The sequence below is a fragment of the Euprymna scolopes genome, chromosome 30 (genome assembly GCF_053919585.1).
Source record: "Euprymna scolopes isolate OS-2025 chromosome 30, ASM5391958v1, whole genome shotgun sequence".
Classification (NCBI taxonomy): Eukaryota; Metazoa; Mollusca; class Cephalopoda; order Sepiida; family Sepiolidae; genus Euprymna; species Euprymna scolopes.
The window spans coordinates 84,175,110-84,189,846 of NC_136511.1; the positions used below are offsets into that span (position 1 = coordinate 84,175,110).

Below are 14,737 nucleotides of genomic sequence, written 5' to 3' on the forward strand. Positions count from 1 at the left end.
GTCACATGCCACACATCGCATGATATGATCAATTTATTGAGAGAATTGATTTGATGAACGAATAATTTCACAAAATAGACCTGTCAACTGGCCACATCTTTCATGCGATTTAATCCCATTAAAGTATTTTCTATGGAGATATGGAAAGTCCTATGTCTATACTGATAAACAAAACATGACAGACCACTTGGAAGACAACATTCTATGTTTTATTGCCAAAACACAGCCTAATTTAATGCATAGAGTGTATGAAAATTGGTCCTCTAGCTTATGCCATATACACATGAGCTGTAGGGGCCATATGCCCAAAATTGTAAATGACAGAATTAATTTTTGGAATAAACCACATATTTATATAATAAATATATTTGTCTGTGATTTATTTTAATGTTTGCCACCTAACATAAAAAACACCATATTATATATATATATATATATATATATATATATATATATATATATATATCTAAAACATACAATACTTATATATATGCTAAACTTGAAACTAATGAACTGATCATTATGAATTATGAAATATATATTTTAGACAACAGTGAGTAAAGTGGGCACATTATTTTTAAGTAAACTTTACTATTTAGCGGTGCCCCCCCCCCAATTAACATAAGTGAGATACGATTTCCTACTAAATAAATAACATTCAGTTACTTTAGTTGTCAAATATAAATTATATTTCCTTATTACAGATGGGATAGAGAACACATATATCTTATATATTTTTACATGTGAAAAAGTCTAGCTTAAAATGATATACATATTGTTTATATTTGTCCTAAAACAAGTATCCTTTTAATATATATCATCCACAGACTGCTTCACTGTATCACAGTTCTTCAGTGTAGCTAGACTAGCATCCATCACAAGAACCAAACTAAAACCATGTAGTTGATAACCAGGAATTCTATTCTCAGACAATGAGATCGACACTTGTAAATCATATCTTCAATGTCTTTATATAAACATTGACTGTTACTTTTTATGTGCTCCATTTGTTTGTTTACGAAGAGCTTTGCATTATGCTAAGTAAATGGCAAGTAACATCATTTAATAACAGTGCTCTACCCAAAAAATACTTTGTCGTGATATCTTAACAAATATTAAACTACCGATTAAAAAAGAAAAAAAAATTGGTATACATAAAGAACAGAAAATAAATGCAAAAGCAAACATTTTCACAAACCTATATATGAATTTTAAAAATACATAAAAATTAGACAAAGATAAAATCTGGATCACCACCGGTTGCATGCGGCCTTCTAGATGAATGGTCTGGTATCTGCATTGTCACAGGGTTGATATATATATTTATATAACATAACATTAATTGTTACCAAAATCTCAAACAAATTCTACAAACTGACTAAAACTTGCAAAAATACAAAAAGATTTAAAAATTGATATGAAAACAATTTTATATTAAGAAAAATTGCAGAAAAACTATTTACTAAAGATTTAAAAAAAAAGAAAGAAAAAGAAAAACAATATCTAAAGAACAGTCTCTCTGTGTGTTGGGGGAGTGGCAGTGGGATTTTTTTTTTTTTTTAATTTTAAAGCAGCAGTTTATTTAAGAGGAGGTTGGAGGAAAGTGAAAGGAGGAGATGAAAAATCTCAGACCTGCATGACAAAGGCTTAAAAAAAAAAAAAAAGAAAAAAAGAAAAGACTTTCCAAAATTTTTGTGACATAAAACGGAATATTTGTGAATGAAAAACAACCCCAAAAGAAAGTGAGAATTGCTTAATGTGTAAGAAATATTTGGGGGGTTGTTAAAGGGAAAAAAATGTTCTATTTTTATTTTTTTTACTTTAAACTGATTGTCACCCCTTTTTTCATAGAAACCTCCCCAAAAACACCACACATAATTTACGAGGATATTTCATGTATTTTAATGTTTAAGATTTTGTGTTTCTTGTCTGGATTGAATTTTACAGCTGCATTTTGTGTTGGCTTATTTAGAAAAAAAAAATTATAACCAAGGATTTTCAAATTTGATTTCATACTTTTTCTGCTTGAGGAAAAAAAAAAAAAAAAAAAAAAAAAGAAAGATCAAACACAATATTACATTTCACATATATTGTATATACATAAAATATTCGTACATCAAAATGATTTTTTTTTTTTGCTATTTTAGTTTTTTTTTTTACATGTGTATGTTTATAGAAAAAAATAAGATTTCACCTTTGATGAAAATTTAAAATTTGAAGATTTTGTTTGTGTAAAGAATTGTATTTTGTTTTTGTGTAAATAATTTTTTCTCCACCATTTAAAAGCTATTTTGTTAATTTACTTTCATTCTGTTTCACATGGCAGTGAAATGTTTGAACAGAGTGAAATTGAACATCTAATTCATTGATTGTAGTAGAAAATGGTTTTCTTATCATCGAAACCAACTTATAGTCAAAGCATCACATGCATTTCAAGTTCTTCAAAACTTGTCAGTTGTTGATGGCAAACGTTACATTTTTGGTCAAAAGTGTTGTGCAATTGTCTTTCTCATTTAGATTGTTTTTTTTTTGTTTTTAATGTGAACAACTAAAAAGAAGACAGACCTTTCACCTAAGGAGATCTTAAGTTTTACTGACTCCTGGTCAAAACACTGTCATGTTAGTGTAAATAATAATTATGTATGTATGTGCGTATATATATATATATATATATATATATATGTAACATATGATGTGGCTCATTAGATTACAAATGTTGCAAACAACCAAATCCAATGCAGAAGTTATATATATATATATATATATATATATATATATATATATATATATATATATATATATAAACACACACACCACTTTACAGCCACTCATTCTATGCTCAACGCAAAAAAAGTTAAATTTTATTTACCATATAAGCATACAATTGTTTTGGCTTTCTACTGATATTTGTGTCTATAATTCTCTGCATATGTTTTTTTTTTATTATTCTTATATCAGTTGGGCATACACACACACACACACACACACACACACAAATGATATGAAGATGATTTAGAAAATATTTTTATGTGAAAGGTTTTATTCATTTCATGATCTTTTAATATATTCAATAACTTCTTTAGATAACCATAAAAAAGACGTTTTCAGATAAACCGTTCACATATAAACAGATTTTCTAATCATATATTGTTGGATAGTTACCTCCTTCTCCAGGAGGTTAGACACAAGGTCAAGTGTAATTTTGAAAAGCCAGTGCACTACTATTATTAGGCTTTGGCCTACAAAAATGCCAGTCCTGGTAAGCGATAAACAAACTCCTTAACAGCCTGGGAGAGTTGACCTCCTGAGACCGTACAATACCATACTCCAGCACAACCAATACATAAACTCATAAATGTGTAGCATATATTTTATACATATACACACACAAATATACACGTTTGTTTTGTGTTTTACAAAACATGCCCTATATTTTATTTTTTATATCTAAAATGTAATGTAATTATGATATATTATAATAAATAAATAACTGATAATTTATATATATATATATATATATATATATATATATATATATATATATATATATATGTGTATGGCATGATCATGTTCATACCACAGATTCCTATTACCACCAAAGTTAAGTGATGATGAGTCTGGTCAGTACTAAAATAGGTGACCATTTGGTAATATGTTCTGTATGTGTTCTGAAGCTTGGAGAGGAGTGGGCGCTGCCTGACTATTTTTTCATAAGACACAGCAACCACACAAAAAGAACTCTCTATATGTATATATAGTTATCCCATCTTACTTACAAAATTAAATATAGAAAGTTAAGAAAAAAAAAAATGGATTTGCTTTGATGTGTATGAATGGCAGATAAAAATTGGTAAATTAGTCATATTATTGCCAATACAATTGACCAAAAATCAATTGGTGAGAGAAACAGTGACTGATACCGACCTTCATTGGTGACGATGAAGAGGAGAAGGAAGAGGCAAGAACATCAAGGCTGGCTTGTTTGTGTTTGCAGATAGATGTATAATTGATAAACTCTTCAATTTCACTTGTAGAATGGTTTTTCAACTTTCTATAATTAGACTTTTTAACTGACCACTAATTATTATTTTAAAAAAAAAACAAAAACAAAAAACAATGTCTTTTCTCTTTTTAGAAAAATTCACTTTCCTATTTAATAGAAAATGATCACTCATTTCTGACCCATTTAGGGACCATTGAAGCTAAAATGTTGGCACATTTTTTCAGGGTGGGAGCAGTAAGGTAATATACTATTGTATACTCAGTCCTTCTTTGATTAAAAAAAAAATGGTTACCTGTCTCTCCTAACACTACTGGGTGATCATTCAGCATTATTCTTAATTTAGAAAATAAACATCTTTCTAAAAAATAATATTAACTTTTAAATAATTAGTTTGTAAGTCTAATTATAATTGGTTTACAAAAAAAAAGAAAGAAATCTGTGAAATTGAAGGTGCTGTCAATTATAGATTTATCATTGTTTTGTTTTGCTAATGATCTTGGAGTTAAATTAGTGTTAGTGTATAATTTCAGGCACTACTTGTGCCGCTTGGATCTTTGATGGCGTTTTCGCCTTTCAGCAGTTCATACAAAAGTCCATAGGAAGAAATGTTTTTGAGCTGAGAGTCAGTGATGAGTTCTTTCCCTTTGATACTAATTCGAGACAGCGTTGGTAGTGTGAGAATCATCTCACCAAATTTGTTTGGATGCTGCGGATAATGACTGCTCGTGTACATGTCGAGGGCCTCACACAGTTTCTCTTGGTGTTCGCGAGTTTTCTCAGGATTTTTCAAACCTTTCACATCTGAAAAGATAAATAGATTGAAATTTTGATGGTATGAGAATCTCCACTCGAGAATTTTTTTTTTTTTTAACCTACGTGCGAATGTACATGTTTTACCCTATCCTCATCAGCTGCCCAATAAGGGTGATAACACAATTTTGGTGGCTAAGACGATACTGTCACTCTTAGTTCCACCACCAGCATTCACCACTGGACAGAGTAATGGAGGGGGAAAAACAAAGAAGAAAACCTCCCCAAAAAACACTGATAATTCTAATTGGTTCTAAGTAATTGTAACGTAATTATTAGACAGTTTTGAAGAGGAGAAAAAGCTGACACAAAATTAAAGAAACAAAAAGTAATTACATATTTCTCATTCAATTGTTCCTTCTATAAAAGGCATGCTATATATATTTTTTAAACTAAATACAGTCCAAAATTTTAAATTCATACAATCTTAAGAGATAGCATCATTAGATCAGACTGATCTTTTAAAACAGTGATAATTACTGGCGGTGGTAGGAGGAATTAAATCTAATATTTAAAAAAAAACAAAAACTTATTTAAAATAAAAATATATTTTGTCTATAAATAATTGTAAGAGGAAAGGCACTGGAAAGAAAATAAAAATAAAAAAGTAAAAAACAATTCATAAGAATTTTGTTCAATGAAATTAATGATTAAATACCATAATTTAATTTTTAAAATCCTATGAAAAGAAAAATTTGGTAAGCAAAAAAATAAAGTAACCAGGATAGTATAGTATTGTTCCTTTAGTATTTGCTAATCATTTTCTGTAATTGGGTTTGCAATAAAGTTTTATTTTGCAACAGTATTTATAACCCACCTTGTATAAAAAGATGAACTTACCTAGAATTATCTATTATTTTTATTTTGAAATCCTTGGAGATGAGGCTTCATAATTTATATATTCATTTTTCTTTTGCAGACTGTTATCCTCATCTTCATAGTTGTTTTTTCAGCACAACAACAACAATGAAGATGGAGATAACAGTCCACAAAAGAATACGCTATCTAGAATTGTTCGGGGTGTGTGGTTGGGTATAATTTACTTTCATTTTTCTTTTTTTTTTTACTATACTATGCTGTTTACTTTGTTTTTGCCAAATTATTTCTTTTATTTTTGATAGGGTTCTAAAATTCAAATAATTATATCGTTTAGTAATTAAATTAATTAAACCAAATTGTTATAAAACAACAACTGATTTTGTTAATGTAAAGCTGTTAATTCATGTAGTGAAAATGTGGAAGAAATTTACAGAGAAGCCAATACAGTAGTTCAACACGTGTCAAATTTACCTTTAAATGCATCAACAATGCAACAATTTAGTTGCACTGTTGATGCATTTATTACTTGGAAGTTTATTCCAAGAACCAGGGATTCTGATTGTGAAAGCAGCCCTCTTTTCAGTTCAATCAAAGATGGCAGTGAAACAAGGAGTGAATAATATGCACTGGCTCATATAAAGAATTATTGCACATTTTTCTAATGATATTACTCATAGTTCCCCTATTTTGTCCTTTAATTTTCACATTCCATGAGTGATGTTTCTGACCAAGAGGGAAGAATTTCTATTTTCTGGGTCAGAATTTATCCATCTAATACTTATTGTTGACAAGTTTTTGATCATAAAGAATTTTTTTTTAATTCCTTACATCAAGTGGCTTCATACCTTGTATGAGCGATTTAAAAAAAAAAAAAAAAAAAAAAAAAAGTAACAGCACGAAGCAATGTACCCAACCAGACCAGATGCATTCTTGTTCTGGAATCTGGTCAAACCAAAAAACACACAAAAATAAATTATAACTTAGTTAAGTGGCGACACTTTTTAAGAAGATTCACTTAAGGATTTAATTTTCACAATACAATCATACAACCATTAATTTTCACTATACAATCATACAACCATTAATTTTCACTATAAAACCATACAACCATCAATTTTCACTATACAATTCAAACTGGATGGCAAAGCACTGCAACACCTTTCCGGCAACTCCTACAGCTGCGTCAGTTTCGACCATATTGGCTTGCCTTTCTGTCGGACTTTGTTTGCAATGCCAAGAAGTAGGACCCTGGTAACTAGGCAAATGTAGGTCTCCTTATTACTCGCCTAGGTCTGCATCTGGAAAGCTAACTCCAGCTTCGACTTTATAACCATAGCAGATGCTTCGGTGCACTAGACTAGATGCAGAATGCCATTAATCAGTTAAGCAGTCAATTAGGGAGAAGAAAATTAGTGTTCTACACTATCTTACAAACTTATCATCTTAAGAAATAGAGAAGAATCTGGATTGAACAGTTAGATATCTATTTATCTCATTTTGTATTCAATTGTTAGCCCTAGGAATGGGACCCCTGATTTCTGAGAACTTATACTGTAGTAAAAAAAAATTTTTTTTTTATATATCAGATAATTTTATGAATATTGATATATCAATGTGTTAGATATTAGGAATCCTAAATCAATGGCTGTTAAACTAGCTAGTATGAATTTTGACAAGGGTCACATTTAGTGCATGTCATGATAACCTTAATCTGCAAACAGAATCGTTCCCAGAGATGAGTGATGTAAAGTTGAAGCAAAGGGCAGAGGTCAAACATCATAAATAAAACAGTTACATGCTGACAAATGACAACATGTTTTTTGAATGAGAGAAAATAAAAGCTTTCAGATGAGTCTCTCAGTGGAAGCCATTTGAATGAACCACGGCTAATAATGTAGAATAATCTAAGGTGACTGTTACTTTGATGTCTGTTCGTTAAGTAAGAAAGTTAAGTTTAAGGAGTTAACACTTAGCCAAAATAAAATTAGTTTCTCTTAAATCCATTCCATTCAAATAAAACCTTGAAGAAAACTCAGCAAACATCTCCTTTATGTCTTTCTTCATGAAAAGAGATTTATTCGTCTTAGTTAAACAAACAAAACGATCAGTGGCCACTCATAAAATGCAGCAAAGAAAAATGACGATGAAGTGAATAAAAAAGCAACACGTACAAACACTCACACGCATGTATAAAGACTTTTGCGATTGAAAATGTTACAAGTGAAAAGAATCAAAACACGCACAGATGAGTCGCGATGACACGATTCACTTCAAAGGCATTTGCTTTGACATGTGACCCTCTCCATTGTTCCTCATTTACAAAACTTTGGCTTCTTTTCTGAAGGCATAAAACTAGGTAGTTATAAAATTAACAAGAGTCTTAAGTCTTTTTGGCAAACAGACGTATCATTATGGTTAGTTAATTGGAAGTGCTTCCCGGCCAGTTGGGTTAATAGCTGGCAATAATGTCAAGCAATTACTTTTCTAAGTCTCCAGGCAATTAAGTTTAAAAACAAAAGCAAGAAAATACAGAAAAATTTGGTTATATTGGAGGGTTTAGCACTTCCAAAAATGTTTGCTAAACTTTGCAGACTACTTATGTCTGATTTTCCAAATCAGGGCAAATTAATCTTTTATTTTTGTTACTTTTTATTTACAAATATTGATTTACTAGCATGGAGATCCGACGTTGCCTGGGATTGAATGATGACCAACAAATGTTCCACACTCCCATAATTTTTTTGTCATCGAAATCGGTGAAATCGTCCATTTTTCAATCAAATTGATTAATTGCCTGCTCTAGTTGGGGACCCATAGTGGTGGAGCGGGAGGAAGCTTCCCATGTCTCTCCGCAATGACAGTCTACAATACATTGTAGTCTACATTGCACTGTAAAGAACCTTCTGATTATTTTATAAAATCATTTTTTATATATAATGGCTTGAATTAAAGTTTAAAATGCAAAAGTCAAGTATCATATTTCAATTGTGCTCTAAACAAAACATCCATTTTGAATGCTCCCATGTGATATCAGCGTACCTACTGTTGATTTTATATGTCAGGCCTTTCAGCTTGTGTGGTAATAAAACTTCTAAAATGCACTTGTGATGTTAGGTTGTGTAAGGTGTTAACTTTGGTCAAAATCATCTGTTCCTTCTTTCATTGGATTATTTCGATAATTCATTACCCATACTTATTGAAGACATTCTGATAAAAACCCATGAATACTGCCAGGCACATAAAGTACCTTCATGTGCAATGTCATAAAAATCGGCCAAGCTGTTTAGGAGCCCATAAGGAACAAATTCATGCACACACAAAAAATTTTTCTTTTATATAATAGTACAGATTTACTAATTTTTGCAGATACTATTTTTTGTGGATTTTATTTATTTTCACTTTTCAAAAATTAATTAACAAAGAACAAAATAAAACAGCGTTTATTAAAAAGAATTCTGCAAAAATTAAATTAATGAAGTGCAGTCATTTGCCATGTAACTGCTTGGACAATTATACGTAATTAGTCAAAAAATTTGGTAGCCATTTTGAGAGTTCATTATTTTTTTTTTTAATGTTTGAGATATTTCTCTTTTTCTTTTGTTTCTTTACACCCTTCATGGGCATTTGTATATCATTCAAAACAATATAATATGCTAAGGCAATTTCATGTTTGTATGTAGCTGATCACATTCCACCTGCTTTTTTTAAAGGATAGTATCACCTGATCACCTAAAATGCAATGCAAAGATACAAAGATAATTTTTAAAAGTTTGATCTGATGTTGTCATTCTTGTGTCGAACATTAAACTCAAACTAAAATATGCAATGGATTGGAACAAAAAAAATTGACTTAGTGATGGAGAAATCCTTCTTGACTAACAGAGAACAGAACAGATAAAGTATAGTATTAGAACAGATACTAAACTTTGCACCTATCCAAAAGACTGAGATTATTGCTGCACATAACTATATTTATGTCAGCCAACTAAAATACTTGTTGGTATGGTGACTGAGATATACACGGCTTACATGTAGATTCCTTATTCATATCTTACTTTTCTCTTATACTGCTATTATAACTACCTCTATTCCGCTCTTTTCACTACTTCCTCTCACTTTATCTCCTCCTTCAAACACTTCTCCTCTCATTTCCACATTCTATCACCAGCTAATACATTGAATGTGCAAACAAGTAAGCAAGCAGAATTATTAAAGTTTTAGTATCGTATAAATATTCAACATTTTCACATATATTTCCAGTGTTACAGTAGGACCTGATCTTGTTCAAACTTAGAGCACAATCAAGATTTTTATTTAGCCAAAGTGCACTTTGGAAACTTGGACATTAGTAAATAGATTTTTTAAAAAATTTATTTTGGATAGAAAATTCCTTTGTCTGTGATGTCAGTAGGTCCAAAAGCAATCAACAAGAGAATATTTTCATCTGAAAAACCGAGATTCGAAATTAGGCGGCAAAACAGAATTGGCATTCTCAATTCTTATTTAACAGGTTGATTATGGAGCTCTGGAAGAAGGTGGTTGGATCATCAATTTGACAAATGTTTGTTCATTTGTAATAGAAATCAATTGACTTTATTTAGAAAAAAAAAGTGTCTCGTCTAATTTGTAGGGCTATGACAAGAGAATATTCTTTTCATTATTTTGACACTCAAGTATATATTAGTTAATATCGTATATGTTTTTAGGTAGAGTAATGTGGTTCTCAATTAATTGAGTCAGATATATACTCGAGAGTCAAAACAATGAAAAGAATATTCTCTTGTCATAGCCCTATTAATTTGTATTCTGACAAGATATGAAAGCTATGGATTGCCTCCCTTACACCATCCACTTTGTAGAAACAATCTCCCTTGTGCTACAACCTTATCGCCAAGATCAAAGTGTAGTATCTGTTCTTCAGATGCGGCACTTCCATTTCTCGTTCTCTTTCAGTGAGACAATTTTTATTTTTGTACCTTTTCTCCACGTTAAAAAACGACCCTGGTGTCTAACTCTGTCCCATGGGGAGGCATTGTAAATAGGTACAAATAAACTAAGGCACTATTAACAGAAACAACTGTCACCGAATATGAGAGGACAAAAATTTAAATATGTGATGTTTTTTTTCTTTCCATTTTTAAAATATATGTGGAAAATTTTTATCTAAGGAAATTAGCTTTCACAGGCATGATGACTGGTAAAATGATTATGTAGTTGGTACAAGTATTAAATGTGTTTTTTTTTTTTTACATAGGCATAAGCACTTATTAAGGCTCAGAAACCACTCGAGGATAAGGGTTAAGAGTGTACAGTAGTCAATTGGACAATATAGTAATCGTTAGTAATGGAAATTCGGTAAATTTGTTAACAAGTGGAACGGCTCATCAAGAACTTGTTTAGTTGGACTTGAAGACAACCATATTGTAGCCAGCTGGAAAGCAGGAAAACGGAAGATAATTCCGCAGGCGTGCAGTTCTAAGAAAGAAGCTTTGTTCATGGAATCTACGTTTAGGTTTAGGCCCAGATAAAGAGTGGGGGGAATTATTGATAGTGTTTTCAGCTAGACAAGCGTTTCTTGTGAAAGTTTGGCGAGGGAGAACCATAGATTGAAGCACAGTCGAGCGCTTGCCATGAAAACGTTAGGGAGAGGAAAGGTGTGAATGAACTTGTAATCCGGGCCATCAAAAATGGAACCTGGAATTGGATGACCTGGTCCTATGACGCAAGTTGTTTTATAGGTCAGGCCGTTGAATGGAGCAAAGTTCAAATGAACTTAAACCCTGACCGACAAAAATGAAACCGGGGAATGAGATGACGTAATTCGGCCGCAGGTAAGACCAAAAGCAAACACCGAGAGGGTCAGAATATGGGTCGATGACGTAAATTGGTTAATGGGTTACGATGTCGAAAATCCATAAAAGAGAAATGATAAACAAAAAACAGAGAAAGACGCGAAGAGAGGAACGAGGACAGACGACGATAAACTGCCTGTCACGTTTGCAACCACACCCTCTCCCACCTACACCCTCTCCTACCAACCACCTCTTCACTCCACCGCTGCATTGTGTAAATATGAATGTTTGATAAATAAACCAAGTTTTGTTTATAAAAGTGTCTCGTTATTCATTGATAAATGAACAGGGTAATTCCAATCAGAGACGCTTACAACAAGCATATGTGTATAAATGTAAAACAAACTATCTTTCTATCGAAATATTCAAAAATCTCTGATAGTTAAATTACAGGCTTGGTGTTAATGTAATAGAATGTACCTTGGCTAGATGAAACACTAAGACTCTTCGTAAGACGAACAACAACAAAACAGAATAGACGTCACTGTCATACCACCCAGTATATAACACAGAGACAAGCTCACAACATCTCTTGTGTGAGATAGAGGTTGCAGGGAAGAGAAAAGGACATCTCCTACGAGGCTACAAAGTCTATTTTGAACTCTATCAAGGCAGGACAAGTTCTCTCTAGCAGCTTCTGACCAGATGCGGCAACAGTACTCCATCCTTGGACGTACCTGGCTCTTATATAGATAGAGAATTGCATCAGCAGTGAGATATCTACTGGATCGATAGAAGGATCCCACCATTTTTCCAGCGGCCTTGGCAACAGAATTGATGTACATATTCCATTTAAGATCAGGAGTAAAGATCAAGCCCAGAAGCTTGTCAAAACATGTAGGCCAGTGTTATTAAATTTGACTGATGTAACCTTTGACCTTCTTCAGATGCATCTTGTTGAATTCAAAAATCTATACAGAATTTCAAACAAAGCCATTTATTAAATCCAGCTTACCTTCATACTGTGAGCCATTGCAGAATCTTAAGCAATTCTTAGTTGTATTTATAGTATCACTTGTACTGAAGATTGAACCTTCAACCTTCAGAATTGTCCACATGGACTTCATGGGGCAACAGATAAAAGTACTAAGTTATAAATAATCAGTTTTGAGTCATAGTCATCTGGAGATTACAAGTTTAATCCTCAGTCTGAACTATAGCAAGAATACAATTATCTGATTATGGCTGATAGAACACGAATAAACTACCTCTGTGGATTAAATAATGGGGTCTGTTCGAATTTCTGTACAGACTTCAGAGTTCAACAAGATACACCTTAAGAAGGTTGGAGATGACATGGGCCAAGATGTGAGAATAGCATTCAAGATGAGAACAGTAATCCAAATAACGCAAATTATCAATCATCATATAAAAAATTTCAAAACATGTTTTCATGCTTTAATCATCAATAATCAAGATCCGACAACGAAGACAGTTGTTTGCTATTTTCTATCACACTAGAAAATTCAGACAAGCAGCAAACATGTAACAACAGGATGTATGATGAAAAAAAAACTTTGGGGAATAAAATTTAAGAGGGTCACATCACGAGAGATCAGATGACACACAAATATATAATAAGTGGATGATGTATAGACACAGCGATTCAGAAAAAAATGGCTGCTAAGTTCTTAGAATGCATCCAAAAAGTCTTGTAAATGATGTTTTATGACAACGATTTCATGCGGACTGAAGAAATAATAATATTCAAACTTGTCATGAAGCTGTCTGACAATTTCGAAATGATTTAATGGATTGCTAAGCATCGGTTAATAGCCAATTCTTGTACGTGTGAAATCTGTAATTTATTATGTTTATTGAACCATTCTCAGTCAGATTTTAGACAGAAATGTTTAAAAAGATGGACTTTGTTGTTTAATATGAAAAATTATTTTTATATGTGGAGTAAAGATTCCTCCCAGTTTCAGTTTTTGAATAAAACTCAAACAAGCAACCGTTTTCTTTTTAGGTCGCTGTGTTATACCTTACTTAAAAAGTGTATTAAAAAAATTTTTTTAATGGGTTTTTATATAGCATTGGTCACAAGTAAAAAACGCATTTGACATACATATGAAGAAATACTTGTAAGTATCCTCACCAAAAATTAGAAAAAGAATGCTTGACTAAAAGATCAATTTTAACTTTTGATTAAAAATAAAAATCAGTCTTATATTTTTCAGAATTGCCATTAATAAGGGTAGAAATAAAGCAGGGGAGATAAGTCAGTCTGTCATTTAACCAATTAAAATCGAAAGACATGATGTGATAAAATTGATTTTACTTATAATTATAGCATAAGGTTTATGTGCGGTTGTCACTTATCTACTCATACAAAAGTTTTTTTCATCCAATTCTTTTCAAATTTTAGGATAAAAGAAATTAATATATTCGCTATTAAATAGCGTTCAAACACAGTTTCTATCTTTACTTAGCTTTGTATTACAAAGCGTTAACTTTGAGATGTTTTATTTGCGACTCGAAAACCAAGAACAATGTTGATTGTCAGTTATTTTTTTATTTTTAAATATTCTTTTCCTGTCCATAATTAAAAATATTACTACTACAGTTTATTCCTGCAAATGAAGACGCCATTTTTTGGGGGGCACCTGTCATCAAAATCAGTATTTTAAACTATGATCAAAGCATGAAATAAATAACAAAAATTAAACTAATTATTAAGCATAGTATAAACACCCCCCCAACCTCCCCATGTTAAGAACAGCTTTCAGAATAAAATCCTCCACCCCTTAATCTTGAAAGCTGTTCTTAACATGGAGAGGTTGGAGGTGTTTATACTATGCTGGGGCACGTAGTAATTAGTTCTTTCCGGAAGTAATCATTATCTAGTTTAATTTTTTTTTTTTTTGTTATTTATTTCATGCTTTGGTTACAGTTTTCTCTCTCTGATTTTGACGACTGGTGCCCCCCAAAAATGGCGTCTCCATTTTTGGCGATAAACTGTAGTAGTATCTTAAAAATTTATGTTTTCTAAATAATAACAAAAATAAAATTAATACTTTATCTTCATGAGTTAGTTGACAAACGATTTGTTTACAGATTTTTTTGTGCAAATCTCGACACACAAAAATTCTCATATTTATGCGTTCGTCACTACCTTTATCTACTCGTGCATGCAAAGTTTTTATCCAATTCTTTTCAAATTTTTGGACAAAAGAAATTAATATATTCGCTATTAAATAGCTTTATATCCATATATATTATAGTTTATATCTTTACTTATTTTTGTACTACA

General features: G+C 31.5%; 1 protein-coding gene across 5 annotated transcripts in view; it reads right to left on the bottom strand.

Moving 5' to 3' along the window:
• Positions 1–4,224: 4,224 nt before the first annotated feature.
• The window catches only part of LOC145254869 (steroidogenic factor 1-like), a 377,291-nt gene continuing 366,778 nt past the window's right edge, over positions 4,225–14,737 (bottom strand). For 4 of the 5 annotated variants that reach the window (XM_080113739.1, XM_080113741.1, XM_080113740.1 and 1 more), the window contains one exon: positions 4,397–4,804. In XM_080113739.1, the coding sequence (XP_079969865.1) occupies positions 4,530–4,804 (275 nt within the window). In that variant the 3' untranslated portion in view covers positions 4,397–4,529. Of the gene's footprint in view, positions 4,805–14,737 lie in introns of all 5 variants that reach the window. The other variant, XM_080113737.1, reaches the window with a different exon arrangement.